Genomic DNA, 20,768 nt, shown 5'->3' with positions numbered 1-20,768 from the left:
GCTTCGCTGTTGGTCCAGCCTCCTGTTTATGGCCTGAGAGAGCAACGGAAGATGGTTCAAGACCCTGGGGACCCTGCATGTATGTGGGAGACCAAGAAGAAGCTCCTGCCTCCTGGCTTTGAATCATCTAAACTCTGTGTGGCCATTTGGGAAGTGAACAAACAGATGGATCTCTCTCTCTCTCTCTCTCTCTCTCTCGCTCTCGCTCTCGCTCTCTCTCTCTCTTTCTCTCTGTAATTCCTCCTTTCAGATGAAAATGAAGTTTTTTTAAAGGTCACTGTCAGAAATGTCCTTAATCTCTGTACAAATTATACCTAGATTTAGTCTGGTAGGAAATATTGATTCAAAGAACGAGTTTCCTTTTACTTGGACAGTCACGTTCTCTGGCACCCACCCTGAAAAGTGTGGGTGGACAGAACAAACCAGACTCTTGGGAAAACAAACAAACAAATGTTACCTAGCTAACCAAACTTCCCTGGAAAAGTGCCTTCACATACTGCATTTTAGAGTTAGGACCGTTCCACAGAAGGATGTGGAACTATGTGCTTAGTAATTGCCCTATGGACTCCCTTGGGCAGGGCTGTGGATTGCACCACCATGGAAGCCAAGGATCAACATTTTTTTCTATGCACATCGTCTGCCTTATCCTCCCTTGGACTGATAGGACTGCTTGCTCAGACTTCACTCCTTGAGTTTACAGCTAGCTCATCACGTCCAACCTGGTCATGTGGTGCTGATCAAGACTTGGAAAGAAGGCAAACTTTGGCCATGTTGAGAGGCTCCATGCTGAGTATCCCTGGCCACTGAGACCTCGGGAGAACTGCTGAAAAGGACTGGACTCACTATGCTTGAGCCAAAGAACCAGTAGCTGAAGCACTGGGGAAACAGGGAGACCAACAGTGTGAAGCCATGTAGTCTCTTGGCAACCCTTTAAAAATGACTTTAAGGGCCAGTGCAGCAGGCTAATCCTCCTCTCTGCAGCACCAACAAGGCATGTGTACCTGCCGCTCTGCTTTTGAACCAGCTCTCTGCATATGGCCGAAGAGGGCAGCACAGATCCTTGGGACCCTGCACCCATGTGGGTGACCTGGAGGAAACTCCTGGCTCCCAGATTTGGATCAGCCCAGCTCTGGCCCTTGCATCCATCTGGGGAGTGAACCAGAGGGTGGGAGAACTCTGTCTGTCTCTGCTTTTGCTACTCTCTCTGTGAAATGTGCCTTTCAAAGAAAAATAAATGCATCCCCCAAAAAGTGACTTTAAAAGGATTCTTAAAAGGAAACTACTTGCAGTGCCTTACAAGTCCTTGTGCTGACTGTTCTGAGCCTAGGCTGAGGGCAGGGAACAGAGCACACACACACACACACACACACACACACACACACACACACCCCGTACACCATTGCCAGAAGGGCTCTTATAGTGGTAAACTTCGTGTTTAGAGGGAGACTTTTCCTTCTCCTTGTGTAGGATATCAGTTGAGTATTTTTTGTACTGATCTTTTAACTGCATTCAGTGTCCCCACCAGTGATATCACAATATTAGATTATAGTGGCTATCATAGAGATACTACTAACCACCCTGTGAAATTGATAACTAAAGTAACTAAAACTTGGGCCCATCAAACCATGCAGTCTGACGTATGTCAAGTGGTGTGTGTGGAAGTTTAAGAGATCCAGAGCTTCTTAGTTACAAAGATAAATATCTTCCTGGAACCTAATAGAGGTGAGACTTGTGAGAAACGTGCTGGTGCATACCCCTGTGATATGTGGGATAAGGAATAGTGAACTCATCAATGTTAGCGATAGACAGCAGGCCCCTCAGGTCCAATGGCAGGATGAAACAAAAAGCATTCCACGGGGCCAGCACCATGGCATAAGATGCTGAACTTCTACCTGTAGCACAAGCATCCCACACGGGCTCCAATTTGAATCACGGCGGCTCCACCTCCCACCCAGCTCCTTGCTAATGGCCTGGAAGGCCACAGAGGAGACCCAAGTCCTTAGGCCCCTGTGCCCACGTGGGAGACCTGGAAGAGGATCCTCATTCCTGGCTTTGAACTGGCTCAGCTCTGTCAATTGTAGCAATTTGGGGAGTGAACCAGCCAACGGAAGATGTCCCTCTGTCTCTTACTCTCCATAACTCTGCCTTCTTAAATTAAAAAAAAAAAAAAATGAATAAAAATTAATGAGTTAATCTTAAAAAAATAAAAGTACTCCTTGTCTCAGGTTTCTCCACACATAGGAGTGGTAACACTTTACGTGCAATCCCATTCTTCTATTAGCCCTGAATGCCTACTTCAAAAACTGTGGCGACTCCTAGACTCTATGGCCTAGGGAAAGCAATGAGTGCAAAAGACCCTCTAACAAGACCGGATCTTCAATTAATTGGACCGCACCAGAGTCCTCAGCTATCAGCTGGACTTCCCACTCCAGATTTCAATGGCAGTCCTTTACCAGATGACTCAAAAGAAGTCACAGCAATTACTGAATTAAGGCAGGCCCCGGGAGGTAAACAAGGGCTATGAGGAACAAACGTCTAGGTTGAATGGATAAACTTTTCAGTTTAGGCTGCTACCAGAAGCAGTTCTGTGTGCGCAGTCAGATGGCCACAAGCATAAGTAATCCGTCTCCCCCTCAGCTGGGCCTCTGATCCGGCTGGAATGAGTTATATACTGGTTCTGTACCAGGGCAAGGGTGTGTGGGAGCCTGCAAGAGCTTGTCACTGCTGCTCTCAGCGTACTCCCACACCCAGGCATTTATTCTTTCTTGCTCCATCAGCACTAGGAACCACTCTTGTCTCTCTAGGCTAGAGGCCGAGTTTACCACACTGTGGGGAAGGTTTGGCCCGTGCCATGCTTCTAGTGAGGTGAATGGCAGCAACCATTATGATTACACATACCACGGACTGACATCTGGTGGTTTTGTGGAGAGAGCGAACTTCAGACAGGTTGCTGTCCAGCTGGACAGGGACGCGCGTGGCCTGGTACAGTTAGTCCTTTACCCATCCCAAACTGCTAATGAGCAGATAGTGAGTCAGAGCAGCCGTCCCTCTGCTGGCTCACTCTCTAAATGGTCTTAGCATCCAGTGCTGGCCAGACTCCAGGCAGGATCCAGGAGCTCCATCTTGATTTCCGACACAGGTGGCAGCGGCACTAGTACTGGAGCCATCTGCTGCTGCTTTCCCAGGCACATTAGCAAGGAGCTGGATTGCATAAGGAGCCAGTGGAACTCAAAACTGCGCTCTTGTGGGATGCGGGTGTCACAAGTGGGTGGCAGTTTAGTTCACCTGAGATGCTGCTATCCCACGGGTGGCGGTTCACATCCAGGCTGCCCCACTTCTGATCCAGCTCCCTGATAATGAATGGTCTGGGGAAAGCAGTAAAAGATGGCCCAAACCCAGAAGAAGATCCTGGCTCCTGGCATCGCCCTGGCTCAGTCCAGGCCATTTCGAACATTTATGGAATAAACCAGAAGACTGAAGATCTGTCTCTTGTATCTCTTGTTCCCTCTCTCTCTGTGTCAGTTGGCCCTTTAAATAATAACATTATTTATAAAAAGTCACTGTTTTTTACAGAGCAAAACGAAGCAAAAACAAAACAAAACCTACCATAAAACAATGGACTTTGGCACAGTACTGTGATACAGTAGGTCAAGCTGTGGGATGCAGAGCTGGAATCCCATGCAAGTATCAGTGGAGCCCCGGGGAGCCCCAGTGGTTCCACCTCTGATCCAGCTCCCTGTCAGTGCACCTGGGAAAGCAGCAGAAGATTGTCTGAGGGCCTGGGCGCCTGTCCCCACATGAGACACCTGGAAGAAGCTCCTGGTTCCTGGTTCCTGGTTCCTGGTTCCTGGTTCCTGGCTCCTGGCTCCTGGCTCTGGACCAGCCCAGCTCTGGCCATTGTGGCCATTTGTGAATCAGCAGATGGAAGGTTCTTTCTCTCATTCTCTCTGCAACTCTGCCTTTCAAATAAATAAAATAAATCTTTAAACAGGAAAATAGACTTTTACATTTTTTCCCTTGCAATGTCGTTGAGCTGATTCATCTTTGGTTGATGGGAAAATGACTATTGTGGGAAGAAATATTGAAATGTGCAAGAGACAGGTGTACATCTCTGGCAAGCCTCCTTCAGGTCTGCTGGACCAAGGACCAGTTGGAATTTCCTAGCTGCTTCTTCATTCCACTTCCAGTATTGGAGGTTGCCTCTGATGAAGGGTGGGCAGGGAGCGACCTGCACAGATACTGTGTTAAATGGGAAAGGAAGACCTCACTGGTCCCCAAAACAGGTTCTCAGGGACCACACCTAGGATTTCCCCAACTGACCTTTTGGGCCAGGCCGAAGACCCGTTTTCTTCTGTGGCCTTTTAACCATCCCACTCGAGTGGAGACATTGACTACTGAAGTGGCAGAAGTGGAAAGTAGGGAACAGAGGCACTAGGGTACAACATGTGAGACATACAGCAGGCACAGTTGGCAAGCTGCAGAGCTGAATTTCAACCCCACGTATGCCTCTGTGACACAGAAAAATGGCCCATTAACATGCCCCAGTTTGCTTGACCCGGGAAAGCAGGTGGGCTGCATGGATGGTCAGACCTGTCCATCTTTCCCCTGGCTGAGAACCTGGTGGACCACGTCATTCTGACACATTGGGTACAGAGTCCAGCATGGGTGTTGTGGATGGCATGCGTCACAGAGGGGTTTTGTCTTCCGTACAATCCCTGGGGTGAGAGTTGGAGGGGCAGTGCTGTGCAGGGGGTGTCTCGATCCTCATGCCATGAGCTGGCAACTTGGCATTCAGGGGCGGTGCCCACAAAGCCGGCTGCACTCTGGCTGTGGGGGGAGTAGTTGCACCACCAGAACAGGAAATGGCTGCAGGTCAGACCTGTGCCCTCCCTCTGCTCTGCTCCCAGCATATTGCCGCCGACCACTTAGCAGTGCAGGGTTCCTTCCAGTGGAGCATCAGGAGGAAGAACTGAGTCCTGACTCCCCAGCGGCCATTACCAACTGTGAGAGAGGAGGGGTGAACTCCTGTCAGCACACGTGGCCCGAGTGCAGACCAAGAGCCCCTGGGTCCCGCCACCACCTGTGTTTTGCCACTGCCTTCCTCTGGCAAGCAGATGCCTTATGCTCCCACATTTGCTGCTCCACAGCTCACTTTCAAGGGACCCAAAGTCCGTGATCCCACCTGCATGCCACAGGGCTGGCTCCTGTGTTCCGACGGGTGAAAGGGGCCCCCAGCAGGACCAACTCTGCGCCTCAGGAGAGAAGAGCAGCCCTGATGTTATTTGTCTCTCCTGGCTCCAAACTCAGACTGTGAACACTCCCCGCCCCCATTCCTACTCTGAGTGAAATCTGCAGTAATGCCTATCATCCTTCATTCCTTCTTTGTTCATTCATTCACTGGGTGGGCAGGGTGGGGCTGGCCGAGAGAGAGATCAGCAGCTCTGCCTCTGAGGATGTATTAGCTCTTCCTGCTTTCCATAGAAAGCTGGCGTCAGAGCTTTTTTTTTTTTTTTTTATGACATTCTGGTTTCTATGACAACCAGGGCAAGCCATTCCTTCCTGGCAGCAGACACGTTTCACAGGAGATATTCAGGCTGGAGAAATGGAGTAACTGTAGAAACATCAGGACTCGTAGGTTGCTGCCAGCCATCCATGTGAGTGTGTGAGTGTGTATGCCTGTGCGGTGAGTTGTGTGTCTTTTAATGGGACCTGAACGGTTCTGTCTGCTCCCTCCTGTTGGTGAGCGAGGCCGGCAGCTCCTGTAAGGGGCTGAGGATGTCAAGTGACGTGTGGCCCCCTGACCCCCTCCCTGCAGCGTTGGCTCATGGTCCTGTCACAGGACCCGTGGTGGGAGGCCTTCGCCAATGGCATACTTCGAAACAGGGGCCCCCGGAGTATCCCTGAACATAACACCTCTGCGTAGTCACGGTTGGGTCAACATTTCTATAGCCATGAGACCTTGTTTGTGTCGCACGTCCTATGGTGAAGAATCGTCCGTCCGGTGTAGAACGTGGGGAGGGAGAAACGTGACGCCAGCTAATGCTGAGACACAAGGGAAGGTGTCTTGTAATTTTGTGGGACCCAGGAGTTGGGGTTGGCCTCACTCTTGGCTGGCTCAGCCAGGGCCTGAGCATCGTTGCCTCTAGAAGACAAACTTCCTCTGTGCACAGCCCTTGTTGCGGCCGGGTGAACGCACTTCAGGTCAGTGAGGGCCCGCCCTTTGTCGAAGCAGAGAAAGCAAGCTGCTTCGCGCAGGTCGTCAGGGTCACGGGGCACACTTGTGTACACAGGTGCTGGCGGTGGCGAATCCCTTCTGTTTCCCATGCTCACAGAGGGAAACCTGGCCCCGAAGACGTGCTGTGGTCCTTGTTGCCATCTGTGCTTCAGGAGGAGGCAGGTTGTGGGTGCGGGGCATCCAGGTCTAGAGGCTCTGCTCCCGGATTCTGAGACTGCGACTCTGCTGGCCATCACACTGGCAGTGTGCAGTGGACATCCCACCCCACCCGGAACCCCAGACCCCCGTGCTTAGCTGGTGCCCTCTGAAAGACACTCGCCAGCAGATGCACTGCTGCTTAGCTCTCCAGAGAGACCGTGGGGGTACAACCAAGGGGCCCTTCTCTCACATCCTCATATTCGGTCCCCGCTTGGCAGTTGCCTGTCCTCTCTGGGAGCACTCTTGGGTCTCATGGGCCCTTTCTCTGGTCTCTGATGGAAGCTTCTCGGAGCTTGGCCAGACCCCAACACACACACACACACACACACACACACACACGAGGCATATGAGGGTCACAAGCTCTGAGGGACTCTAGCTCCAATGCCCGTGGGTTCACAGGCCCTGCACCCTCCCCGGCTTTGTGTGAACTTGCAGTCCTGGCCCTCGCACCTGTGGGCCCCTGGATTACCACCTCTGCCACTCCTTACCCCATGCTGGCCTCCAGTTCATTTCCTCTAGTTCAGTCTTGAGAACCACGCACATGTGTATGCACCGCTGTGCCTCTCTGTGTCTGGACACGTGCCTGGCCGTCCGTGTTGCACCCAGCATTTGGGGGCTGGCCCGCTGGGCTTCGCTGCATGTTATCATTTATTGTTGTTGGCATTCTCCACTGTTGCTTCCCCTCTCCGTCTTCTCCAGTTGATTACAGCTTATGTAACTAACAGAGGAACACAAGCTTTCATGCTGGATATTTCTTCCACCAAGTAGGAAACATGCCTGGATGAACACGTCAGGTGTCTTCTCACACCGTCATGCTGTGTGTGCTGCACTTTAGCTACGCTGCCTTTAATTTTGCTCACCCCTGTTTGAAACTGCAGGTCCTACTTCCAGGAGTCTTCATCCAATAATGCTTATGAACACGGACACATACCCGTGTCCTCTGTGTGCCATTTCACAGGAGCTGACAAATTGCACCTACCCTCACATGCCGCATTGATCTTTGTCCCTCTCTGTGGGGTAGCCACCTCGTGAGGTTGCCACTCACCACTGTAGGTGCTTTCCTCATGTTTGTGTGTCTCTCCTTTGCTGAGGAAGTACATGTGGCAGGGCCTCCTCCTCATGAGTGTGGGTTTCCATCCGCTGCAGAATGAGCCCCAGTCTTCCCCACCCCCGGGCGTCGGGCTCTGCTCTGCCTCAGTCTTTCCACTGGGCTCCGTGGTGGGCCAGAACCCTGGAGTTGTTGCTCTTAGCCTGTGGCCACTTTGGCAGGGGTAGTTTGGAAGGTGCACAGCACGATGACTCACCTTGGGAACAGGGCGATGCTCCCTCCTCATGTGAGTCAGGGGGTTAATGAGTGCGTCCCGACATGAAAGACAGTCCCATGTCCAGGCAGGGCATGAGTGATGACTCAGCACTCGTCCCTAGGAACCCAGAGGAGCCCGTGGCTTTGGTGCAGTGTGTGGTTAGGAGACCATGGGAGTCTGACGGGCCTCGTTTCCTCTGGGGCAGGTGGCAGGGGCTGGAGGGTGACAGCGTCCTTTTGAGAAAGCCAGTCTGACTTGGCAAGAAGGCTGTGTGGTGGAAGGGCAAGGTTGTACTCTAGTCTAGAGAGAAGGCCCTGAGAGAGATCGGGCCCTCTGTGCAGCTCCTTGGCCCAAGGGCTCCGTGCCTCCTTCTCTGAGTAGCAGATGACACGGCTGGCACCAGGGAAAGGGGGCAGGGAGCGGGGCATGTGCCTGCCGCACGGGTTGCAGGGCCTGCTTCTTTGTTCAAGAACGATTGACAGGCAAAACTTTGGTCACTCCAGCATGCAGAGGTGCACCTCGTGGCTCACGGGTTGCAAGGCATCAAAAGAACTCTTTTACTCCTATGAGAAATCTGAGGGCAGAGAAGTCATGAATCCTACACTTGTGATCCTTCTCATCCACGCATCACTCGTGTACACAACAAAAGACAAGGCACGACCTCTACTAAGTCGTGAAATGAGCGAACAAACCTCATGCAAAGTGAACAGATGTAAATCCTCACCCGGTCAGTCTACAAATCCCTGCAGACACAGTGAAAGCTTCAGAAAACAGGTGTGAATGTTTATGCCGCTTCTGTTGGCAGTGGAACGGTGCCAGCATGCATTCATTCATAAAAGATTGCCCACACTGCTCCTTTATTACGGAGAGGCACATGGCCAGCTCGTCCTCACAGGGGGGTACATGTGCCGAGGCAGGTCTCTGGAGTCCTAAAGGTGACCACGACCACTGCAAAGACTCCCCAAGGCAACAGCTCCTCACAGGAGGGAGGGGTGTTGGGGTACAGAGGAGGGAACTCCTGCCCCTGGGGGATGCTGTGAGGGGTGCCATCTCCACAGGCCCACCTCCCCCAAGACAACTTCCTGAGGGATGGGAGTCGTACTGGGCTTTTCAAGAAACTGTTTCCTGCAAATGGTTTGAAGTGCCCACCTGGGCAAGGAGTTCACGGAACACAGCTTCCACACTGATTTTCCCGGGCTGTTGACAGAAGAAAGAAAAGCACATTGGATTTTCTGCTTGCAGATCCTTTATTCCTCAACCAAAGAGTTAATGTGCCACGACAAAAGTGAGGCCCCGGGTAAATGATGCTTGTGCTGGGGACTCTCACCCCTGGGCGACCTACAGCTGGCTGAGATGCTACACATTTTGGAGTCATGACTGATAGTGTCTTCCTTTTGCTTTTTCACTCTGCAGGTGGTGTTTGGATGCAAGATGCAGTGTCCGATGCATTTTTATTCTCAGGCCTTCAGAGAATGTGAAGTGAGTGACTTCAGCATCTTGGTTTGGCGTTGGTGACATTCTGTTTCTCTCACCTGGTTACTGGTGGGCAAAAGACTGTCAGTGCCTACATATGTGTTGTCTACCGCTGACTGACTGACTCATACTTTCTCGCTCTCCCTCTCTGGCTCTCCCCATATCTATCTACCTGTCTCTATTACAGTGTATATCTGTCAGCTTGCTGTCATGCACACTGCTATAATTACATATCTCTGCTTCTGTTTGTATCCTTGTGTGATCCTGCTATACGTCTGTCTTGGTCCATGCAACTATCTTTCTCTTGCCATCTTTCTGCAATCTATGTCACTTGTCTAAAGACATGTGTATTTGTCACATCCTATCTGTTAGACGCTACCTCTGTCTGTCTCCTGGTATAGATCCAGCTCTGTATTTGCCACTCAATCAGTGCTCATCAATCTATCTCTCTACATCTATCTCTGTTATCTATTTCTGCTGATCCCTGCATCTATCTATGCCTATCTGTCTACCTATCTATCCAACCCAATCCAACCATCTGTCTGTGTGCCTGCCGAGCAACCCTCTCTACCTCCCTATCCATCGCTCTGGCAGCAAAGCAGGCAGTTGTGCTCCCTCTGGTACAAAATATGAACAGAAGGCCAGGCTATATGGGAATGCTTGAGAAAAGGCATCTGGGCAAGGGGCCACAGCATGTAGTGAGAGGAAGTTAACAGTGCAACTTAGCATGCTCCCTTCATATCACCTTGTTAAGGATGCATGGATGTTGTAATCAGAGAAGTCACTTAGTTGTTGTTTGGAAGTGCTACGTTAATCATACTTGAAAAGACAGAATCAGACATAGATACCAAACAGTGCTCAAATAGCTGTGCAGTATAAACATGCTGTGGAAATACGCTGTCCTATATTAGGGGAACGTGTGTGTATAATCAGAAGGAAGCAGCTGCAGCCCACAGAGACTTGCATGTTTGCAGGAAGCGTCGCTGGGGGACAGTACGATCGTTGCTTCATGCAGTTCCTATTTGGTCATTTTAAACAGTATTTCAGATTTGGCCGCATGAAGTTTTAAAACAAGGAACAACGTAGAGCAGGAAATGACAAACAGAAATGTGCAAGCAGAACAGTCGGCAGACATGTGTAGAGACCACGAGAACTGCTAACAGGCCTTCTGGTGACTGGCAAGATTCTGTATGTGCGTGTGCACATGTGCATGCATGTTTGTACCTCTGCTGGGATTGGAAGGTGCTCCATCATGCATGTTTTGTGAGATGGGCTGGCAGGTGCAGCTGAGGGGAGACAGAAACATCTGAGCCTTCTGTACGTCCTCATCCCCAGTGTTCTGGGTTGCTATAAAACTTGAGAGCCCAGTGCTCTGAGCTCCCTGAAGCAGAGGGCATCAAACCCGGGTGGTCATACGCCCCCTGCCTGGAAAGGTTCTCTGCAGGATACCCACAAAGCATGTCCTTCTCACCATCACTGTAGTCTAGGAGTGTGCTTGAACAAAGGCAGACACACACGTGTTTGCCAAGATGTTCTTTCTGCTGGAGGAAACCTAATTTGAAGGTCAGTGGTGCAAAGTCTAGAATGTACACTGGAGTTGTGATGCATGCAGGTGGAGTGCAGAGAGAAAGCGCAAGCATGTTCACCGAGTGACTTGGGTGGGTGGATGGGACAGGGTGAGGGGAGCGCGGAGATGGGAAGGGCAGGAGTGAGAATGCCTGCATCTTACCAGCGCATGGGTTTTTTTGTTTGTTTGTTTTGTTTTGTTTTGTTTTGTTTTGTTTTTGCCACCTTGGCCACTGTACTCAACAGTTTGTAAACACCAAAGGCCCCGAGATTCCCAACAATGATGTGGTAAAGTGAGCCGTCCCAATAAGATGTCCCAGCTGCTCTTCCCTTAGGAACTATGGGTTCCCATAGTGCACAGGGAGGCGTGAGGCACAGCGAATGTGTCGAAGTAATGGTGAGCATTGGTCATTTCCAGCTCCCCGAGTACGGTTTTCCATGCATCTCACACTCGGCAAGCCCATTTAATGTAGCTTAGGAATCAGGAAATATAAGCACATTTCAGCCTCTCAGGGGACACACCCCCCCCCGGACTGCTGCAATCACATCTGTGCATCCAAGGCAGAGGCTATGGCAAAAGCTGGAAGCATATTAGATTGTGAGGAAAGGAAGAGAGTATACAAGACATCCGTTTGGCGGTTCAGATCCAACTGTCAGTCCTGCTTCAAGGAGTCATACATTCTGGACTTTGAGATGGGAGCAGAATGAGAAAAACCCGACCACGTGCTGAACTTAACTTCCTTTTTCTTTGGTTCTTCCAGGTTAGCCACTAGAAGGGAACGTACACTCCATCTCTACGTTGGAGACCATCTAGTGAGCAGAGAGCCTGTGTGCTCTGCAGCAGGGCTACAGGCCGGCTGACAGGCAGGTGCACGTGGCAACCGAGAACTCCAGCTCCCAGAAGTGGACCCAACGTGAGCCGCGTGACTCTCGGTGAGCCTTCCCTGTCTGCTAAGCATCCACCTGCAGCCATTCCCTGGGAACATCTGTGCTGTTCACGCTACAGGCCCGTCTAAAGAATGAAATGTCACAGATTTGGGGTGGGGACAGGGATGCTTTCAAGTGCCATGCAAATGTGGAGGTCTGACAAGTGGGAAGCATTCAGGTGCCTGGCACCCGGGGTCTGTGCCTTTGGGGTGGCCTCTGGGCTTAGGGGGTGGACCTCAGGAAGGAAAAGCCTGAGGAACCCCAAAGTCACAGCACGACCAACAACACGATGGAACCTGCTATGCACTCCCCTGCCCCGCCCCATGGAATGCCCTTCGGTGTGTCAGTTCAGATGAAATGAGGAGTGGTCTGCAGGGTTGGCTTGCTTGCCTGGCACCTCCCTTTGCCCTGGTCTGAGACGCTCTCGCCTCATTTCCTTATGAAGGCTGCCGTCAGGCTCTTGGAACACAGGGCTCCCGTGTCCACATTAGCAATGGCTTCTGATGTGCTCCTCGGTTCCCTTCTCCACTTTGCAGTGTGATCCACCGTCATCCACGGCCAGCTCGAGTCCAGGAAGCTCAGGGAGAGGAGGAGAGCACCTACCAGCTGTGAGTCCTGAGGGGTCCTCCGGGGGTCAAGCCGTGGAGCAGTGGGCACTACAGCCAGAGGCCGCAGCCTCTCCCAATCACATCTTGGTGTGGAACTTGAGTCACAATGGATGCCGACTACGTCGTATGTGACTGGCAGGGCCACTTGTGGCCTGCAAAAGTTTTGTCAAGATACTGCTCCTCAGCAGAACAGAATTGGCTAGACGTTCGAATCCTCGGCGTAGGTGAAAAGGTCCAAGTGAGAACAAGCGATGCAAAGGCGCTGACCACCTCGGAACTCGAAGTGGTCTCCACCTTGGCCAGGGCGCTGTCCACGGGCAGCATGCCGCTGGGAGAGAAGAGGGGGTACAGAAGGGCCCTTAGGGAGGCCTGGCAGATTGTGCGAAAGAGAGCGAGCCCAGGCACAGGAAGAAAGCCAGAGAAGGCAGTGTCCGCTGTGACACCTCAAAACGTCAGGGAAAAGCCATCCCGCTCTCTGGCTCGTAAAAGGCGTAGGAAACCCCGAAAAGCCCTGTGGACCAGGCATAAGCAAAGTAAAAAGCCAGGACCAGGGTCTCAGCGTGTGCCTTCCAAGGGCAAGGATGCTACCCTGCCAGGCAAGGAACCCCAGGAGCACACGAGCACTGTGCCTCCTACAGCCGGTACATATCGACAGGCTCCCCAGAGCTCTTGCATGGCTGAGAATGCCTCCACGCTGTCTGGCAAGATAAAGAGAGAGGCAACGAAAGATCAGATGGATGAGAGGAGAGAGGTGGGCACCTCAGCAGTCGCACCCCTGCCCATCATGGTCATGGAGGATGGCGAGGCCAACGCACAACAAAGGATTCCATCTCAACCCCTAAGACTCCTCTCCGCTGAGCCCAGTGCTCTGCATGAGGACATAAAGGACAGCTGTCCAACATTCGAGGCCATGGCCATTGAAGCTACGGAGGACCCTGGAGAGGGGACCTCCCATCCAGGCCCAGAAGTGGCAAGGGTGCCCTCCAAGGACCGGCTCCCAAAACTGCGAATCGTCTTACGAAAGCCAACCCAGAAAAAGAAGCGCCGGGTAGCAAATCCTGCCAAAGCACGCTCCAAGATTCGCCACACACCTGGCAGAAAACGGGCACAGGGAAGACACTCAGGGGTAACTACATTCCAGGAGACAGGTCACAGCAAAAAGCAAATGCTGGGAAATAAGAGACTGTCTCAGATGGCTGAAACAGCTGAGAAGAAAGAGGAAGAGGAGCCATCACCAAGCACTGTGGTACTTCAGGGGACGTGCGTGACACGAGATGTAATGCTGAGTGACAAAGAGCTGCCCATTCTCCCTGAGATGGCAGATGTGAAAGAGGAAGAACCATCAACAACCAGCGCTGTGGCTCTCCAGGAGACTGGCCCCATACAAGACCTAAGGCTGGGTGACAAAGAGCTGCCCACTCTCCCTCAGATGGCTGATGAGAAAGAGGAAGAACAACCAACAACCAGCACTGTGGTTCTCCAGGAGACTGGCCCCATACGGGACCTAAGGCTGGGTGACAAAGACCTGCCCACTGTACCTGAGATGCCTCATGAGACAGAGGAAGACAGAATAACCACATGGAATGTGGCTCTCCAGGAAACATGCCCCATACAGAACATAAGTCTGAGTCATAGTGAGTTGCCCACTCTACCTGTCATGGCTGATGAGAAAGACGAAGAAAAACCAACAGCCAGCACTGTGGCTCTCCAGGAGACTGGCCCCATACGGGACCTAAGGCTGGGTGACAAAGACCTTTGCATTCTACCTGAAATGGTTGTTGAGCAAGAAGAAGAGGGACCAATCACGTGGATTGTGGAAGTCCAGGAGTCTGGCCCCATACAGGACCAAAGGCTGGATGACAAAGACCTGCCCTCTCTACCTGAGATGGCTGAACTGAAAGAGGAAGAACAACCAACAGCAAGCACTGTGGCGCTCCAGGAGACTTGCCCAGTGCAAGACATAGGGCTGGGTGACAAAGAGCTGCCCACTCTACTTCAGATGGCTGATGATAATGAGGAAGAATGTCCAACCACATGGCTTGTGGCTCTTCAGGAGACTTGCCCCATTCAGGACGCAATACCGGTTGACAGTGAACTGCCCGATCTACTTCAGATGGCTGATGAGAAAGAGGAAGAGAGACCAATGACATGGATTGTTGATGTCCAGGAGACAATCCCCATGCAGAGCATAAGACTAAGTGATAGTGAGCTACCCAATCTACCTCAGATGACTGATGAGAATGAGGAAGAAGAGGAACAACCAACAACAAGCACTATGGCTCTCCAGGAGACTGGCCCCATACAGGACATTAGGCTGGGTGACGATGAGCTGCCCACTCTACCTGAGGTGGCTGATGAGAAAGAGGAAGAGAGACCAATGACATGGATTGTTGATGTCCAGGAGACAATCCCCATGCAGAGCATAAGACTAAGTGATAGTGAGCTACCCAATCTACCTCAGATGACTGATGAGAATGAGGAAGAAGAGGAACAACCAACAACAAGCACTATGGCTCTCCAGGAGACTGGCCCCATACAGGACATTAGGCTGGGTGACGATGAGCTGCCCACTCTACCTGAGGTGGCTGATGAGAAAGAGGAAGAACAAGCAACAACCAGCACTGTGGTTCTCCAGGAGACTTACCCCATAGAAGACATAATGCTGGGTGACAAAGACTTGCCCACTCTACTTCAGATGGCTGATGAGACAGAGAAAGAAAGACAAACCACATGGCTTGCGGAGGTCCGGGAGACTTGTCCCATACAAGACATAAGGCTGGGCGATAAAGACCTACCCACTCTACCTCAGATGGCCGATGAGAAAGAGGAAGAGCAACCAACAACAAGCACTGTGATTCTCCAGGAGAGTTGTACCCTACAAGACATAAGGCTGGGTGTTGGTGAACTTCCCAGTGTACTTCTGATGGCTGATGAAAAAGAGGAAGAGAGACTAAGCACAAGCCTGGTGGCGCTCCAGGAGAACTGCTCCACAGAACACATAATACTGGGTGACAAAGAGCTGGCCACTGTACTTCAGATAGCTGAGGAAAAAGAGGAAGAGAGACCAACAACCAGCACTGTGACTCTCCAGGAGCCTTGCCCCATACAAGACATAAGGCTGGGTGACAAAGGCCTGCCCACTCCACCTCAGATGGCTGATGAGAAAGAAGAAGAACAACCAACAAGCATTGTGAATGTCCAGGACACGAGCCTTATTGAAAGTGGCAGGCTGGGTGACAAGGAACTAGACACTGTCAGTCAGAAGGATGACCAGGAAACAGAAGCTGTCCCAACCACTAGCACTGTGGCTCTCAAGGAGACACACCCCATGGAAGAGGGAAAGCTGCATGTCATAGTATTGCACACTCCCCCTGAAATGACTGAGGAGGAAAAGGAAGAAAGACCAAACTTAAACATTGTGGCTCTTCAGCCAATGAGTCCCTTTGAAATGAAAAGGCCGGATGACCTAGAAATGCCTACTATCACTTTGGAGGCTGATGGGAAAGAGGAAGAGGGACCAACCAGAAGCACTGTGGCTCTTCAGGATACACCCGGCATTAAAAGAAGAAAGCTGGATGACAAAGGCCAGCCTGAGATTCCTAAAAAGGCTGCCAGGAAACAAAAAGGAGAACCATCTTCAACTGTCACAGGTTTCCAAGAGACACATGCTGTCAAAAAAGGAAGGCCTGGTGCCAAAGGACTGCCCAAGATTCGTGAGAGAGCTGGTAGGAAGCAGAAAGAGGGAGCAGCCACAAGCATTGTGTTTCTCCAGGAGACGCATGCCATCACAACAGCAAGGCTGGGTGACCAAGAACTGCCCACTATCCCTCAGAAGACTGGCGGTGCAGAGGAAGAGGGACCCACCACAAGCATTGCAGCTCACCAGGGCACACACTCCATCGCACAGGGTAGCTTGCAGGATACACAGCTTCCTATCATCCCTCAGACCAGTGATGAGAAAGAGGAAGAGGAACCAACCACCAGCGTAGTTGCTCTCCGGGAGACACGCCGTGTTGAAAAGCAAAGGCTGCTTTTCACAAGACTGCCCAAGATGCATCAACAGTCTGGCAGAAAAAGGGGGAAGAGGCCAGCCGTAAGCACCGTGTCTCTCCAGGAATCACGCCCCAGCAAAAAGCCAAAGCTGCATGACCGAGGACCACACAAGACCCCTCAGAAGACCATCAGGGAAGAGGAAGAGGGACCAAGAACAAGCACTGCGGCTCCCCAGGAACCACGCCCCGCCAAAAAGCAAAGGTTGGGTGACAAGGTACGGCCCAAGATCCCTCCACAGGCTGTCAGTAAAGAGGAGGAGGGACCATCCACGAGTGCCGTATCTCTCCAGGAGACGCAGCCCATCGGAAGTGGAACACTGGTGTGGTTTAAATTTCAAGATCACCCGTACTGGCCGGGAGTGGTCAAGAGTGTCAACGAGACAGACAAGACAGCCCGGGTGCTCCTGATTGAGTACAACCTGCGCCACGAAAAGCGCGGCATTCAAGTTCCTCTGCGGAGGCTGAAGCACCTGGATGGCACATGGAAAGACAAGTTCCTGAAGAGAGCCCAGAAAGTGTATCAGCAGGGTGTGAAGTGGTGCTTCTCCTTGATCACCCACTACCGAGAGAAGCTCCGCCGGGGCTCATTCAAGGGTTCCTTCCTGAAGTATTACACCACCAAAGCCAGCTACCCAATCAGAAAAGTCATCCGACAGAGTGAGGTGGACATTGCTTTTCCCAAGGTGAACTATTCTGACCTGGAAGACTTGGAGGAGGAGATCTCCCTGGTGGGGACACCATCGTACAGGAAAATCCTTCCTGACCGCATGAAGGCCGCTCGCGACCGAGACAACCAGCAGCTGGTGGATTTCATCGTGAAGAAAAAGGGGGCCGACAGCCACCTCCTGGACATCCTTAAGGGCAGGAAGCAGTCCAGGTGGCTGACATCATTTCTCAACTCCGCCCAGTATGTTGTCTGTGTCGAGACATACCTGGAAGACGAGGACCAGTTGGAGCTCGTGACAAAACACCTACAACAAGTCTGCCGACACATAGATGAGAGGCTGCAAGCTCTGGTAAGAGACCAAATCAAGTTTGTTCTGGAAGTCCTCCTGCCAGAAGCAATCATCTGCTCCATTGCTGCCATCGAGGACTTGGATTACAAGAGCGCAGAAGAGAAGTACCTGCGAGGGCCCCCGGTGTATTCCCGTGAGAAGGAACTGTTTGACAAAAATATCTTAAAGAAAGTGAGAAGGAAGTCAGCAGCCACGTGTGCTGCGAGCAGCTCTCGGGCCCTACCAGGCTCTCAGTCGGCCGCCTCCTCCTCTCAGTAACCCAGCACAGCGCCTGCGGGGCCCCACTCTACCATGCAGGACTCGGTGCTGCAAAGCCAGCACCTGGACAACATGCGCACCTGCTTTCGGATCCAGCTCTACTGCTTGTGGGGCACCACACTCCTGCACCTTTCCTCTCCACAAACTAGTCACCAGCCACTCTACACACGGTTGCCTTGCCATCCACCCTCACGTGTGGAATCATTCAGATGTTCCAAAGAAAAGGCCACGATTGTCCCCAGCACAACTTCTTGAGGACAAGTGGGATTTCCAGAGAGATTGCCCATTCCAATGGCCATGCCACCACCTTCCAGACCTGGAGCACCTTGGCACCGAAACATTGCCTGACCTTGCAACTGTCAGCATTTGGACCCTCTTCCTAGAACCACCTGTCCTCGCTCTCCTCCCGCCCCCCAACCCACACACACCCCAGGAACAGCAGCCAGGGTCCTCAGTTACAGGCCTGCTACTCCATCCACACCAATGAGTCTGGGCTGGCTGCCCAGGCGTGTGCCTACCTTGGTGCAATTTGTAGGGAAGCCAGCACTTTGCTCTGCATTCCACCTTGTCCTCTGTCTCACACCAGCTCAGCTTCATCTCCCAAATGGCTCTTCAGCCAGCCCCGACAGATTTCTCTGGTGCAGACTCAGACCGCTAAGTCATTCCGGCCCGCTCAGGCAGTGGACAGGGTGGGCTGCCCATGGGAAAATGCCTTCTAGAAATAGCCTCCATTCACCTGGGGTTCTTGCACTAACTTGAGTCGAGACGTTTTGACAACAGACATCAGAAAAGCTGGTTTGTTTTGAGTGGAATTGGAGTAGAAACCAACCTGAAGGACTTCACCTGAACATGACTGTGTTTGCAGCGTGCACTTCTTACGGGGAACCAGCTGCTCTCCCTGGAGACAGTCTATGGTCATGTGACCCTGTGGTTTGGTTTTGCCGAGTGCTGTTAGATCTTTTTGTCTTTTGATGTGTGCTCCATTGTGTTTTACACTATACCACATAGGTGGGGTGTCAAAGAAAAATCTCACACACACTCCCAAAGGAAGGATGTTTTGGAAATTATAGTGGCTGCTGTTGTCCTGTTTGAATGTGTGTTGTGAGTTTTCATCCAAAATAAACAGTTCCTTTCATGCTTGATTTTTGCTTGTTTTTGAAGATGGCCTCGCATGCTGTGTCTGTGTGAGCCTTGGCAGAACCCAGCCTAGACTCCTGTTGAGTGAGTGTAATATTCTGGCAGCACCGTGCCTAGGAAATCCATTCCTATTTAAGGAGGATGAGTTTTGTAAATGCGCTGCCTCCAGTCTGTGGGTGGACTTCGCACACCGAGCGAGACACACTTTGTTTTCTCTAGACACTGTGTCTCTTATGGTTCGGCATTACCTACCACACAGCAGCTTTCTTATGAAGCCAGCATGTTTCATGATTTCATTTTTTAAACTATCATTTACCCTTTCTTTTTCTGTTTTACTTTTTAAATTTTTTTTATTTGCCCTTTCTTATGAGGATATCAAGTGTGTCCTGAGTCAAGGCTTTTCTGTGGAAATAAGCTGCAAGTGCTAAAAACTACATAGAAATCTAATAACCTAAATAATGATGTAATTTGTAACATGACTAAGTTGCGCTAGTTCATTCTGTTGGTGAGAAATATTTATCATCACCAAGCGCTAATTGCATCTGTGTGATCCCAGCATCCCAAGATTCCTGTGCTTGTGACATGATAGATGTATGTTGATTGGAATGAAGGGAGGGGACATAATCTCTCCTGGATGTCATGTATATGGAAAGCTTTGAGAGAGAGAGAGAGAGAGAGAGAGAGAGAGAGAGAGAGAGAGAGAAGTTTATTATGTATTTGAAAGGCAGGGTTCCACAGAGAGAAGACAGAGAGAGAGAGAGAGATCTCCCATCCTCTCATTTACTCGCCAAATGGCCACAATGGCCGGAACAGTGCCAGTCTGAAGTCGGGAGCCTTGAGTTTGTTCCAGTTCTCCCACGTGGGTGCAGGGGCCTAAGGACTTGGACCATGTTTCTCTGCTTTTCCAGGCACATTAACAGGGGACTAGATTAGAAATAAAGTATCTAGGACTTGAATTAGCACCCAAATGGGATGCTGGCATGGCAGGTGGAGGCTTAACCTAGTACCATAGTGCCAGGCACATATTCTGAAGGGTTGTTTGTTTGCTTTTGTTTTTGTTTTTGTTTTTAGAGGAAGATGAACCTTTTTAATTGCTCTTTCAATCTGACTCATTGCAAGGCTTTGGAGACATGATTGTGAATTAGTGGCTCTGTGGTCTCTTGGATTGCTTCCAGCCTGCGCAGTTGCTAGAACCACTCTACCATTGCCCTAAGCTGTATCTCTGTTACAGGTGACTGCATCTGATGGGAAAGTCTAGCATGTCAACTATTCAGCATGTCAATATCCTCCTTTCCCCTGGTTGTAGGGAAGAGTACTGACCACCAGGCCCTGATCCTGATGTTGGTTCTCATGACTGCACAGAGATGGGATGTATAGCATTTACAGGTGTTTGCACCAATGTATGCACCTGACAAGAAATCATGTCTACTTATATACAGGATTTTGATCCTAAAGCTTCAATATGATGCTGAGATCCTAGGGGATTTAGAAATTCTGGGAGTTGCCATTGTAAGTCCAGGTCATGCATGGGTCTTACCTGCCTTATCTGACCCCAAAGTCAGGGAAGACCTGTTAAAATGTTCAGCATCTTTCAGGGGCACTTGAAATAAAGTTTTAATTGTTGCTGCATGACTATAAATTCTATTGTTTTAATTATGCAATTCATACTGACATGCAAAAGTTGCAGTACTGGATGACTAGATTGGATTCGTGTCTGTGAAATTATGGCACTGTATGTCTTCGGAGTGCCAATTCCACTTCCCTTTAAGGGCATTAGTGGAGACATTCCTTCCGTTTTTTATTGTGCTACTCAGTGACACCTCTCCCCTTTTGTGCAACTCAGTGGCACACCCCCCCCCTTGTCTTTGGCTTCCTACTGTAGTGTTTTTGACACTTATATGTTACCATATCATGGGGGAAACAAGAACCCTTCCTGGCCTGGCGCAATAGTCTAGTGGCTAAATCCTCACCTTGCATGTGGCAGGATCCCATAC

At 51.0% G+C, this 20,768-nt stretch overlaps 1 protein-coding gene across 1 annotated transcript in view; it reads left to right on the top strand.

Annotated features, from left to right (window-relative positions):
- LOC101535752 (titin-like) overlaps positions 1–18,233 on the top strand; it is a 39,139-nt gene extending 20,906 nt beyond the window's left edge. Inside the window, exons 2-4 of the mRNA XM_058658303.1 lie at positions 9,151–9,216; positions 11,538–11,709; positions 12,240–18,233. Of these exons, the coding sequence (XP_058514286.1) occupies positions 12,418–17,637 (5,220 nt within the window). The 5' untranslated portion in view covers positions 9,151–9,216; positions 11,538–11,709; positions 12,240–12,417 and the 3' untranslated portion in view covers positions 17,638–18,233. The remainder of the gene's footprint in view (positions 1–9,150; positions 9,217–11,537; positions 11,710–12,239) is intronic.
- The last annotated feature ends 2,535 nt before the right edge of the window (positions 18,234–20,768 follow it).

Source organism: Ochotona princeps, chromosome X, assembly GCF_030435755.1.
Source record: "Ochotona princeps isolate mOchPri1 chromosome X, mOchPri1.hap1, whole genome shotgun sequence".
Classification (NCBI taxonomy): domain Eukaryota; kingdom Metazoa; phylum Chordata; class Mammalia; order Lagomorpha; family Ochotonidae; genus Ochotona; species Ochotona princeps.
The sequence above is the reverse complement of the archived record's forward strand: the minus strand, read 5'-3'. Positions and strand labels throughout refer to the sequence as shown.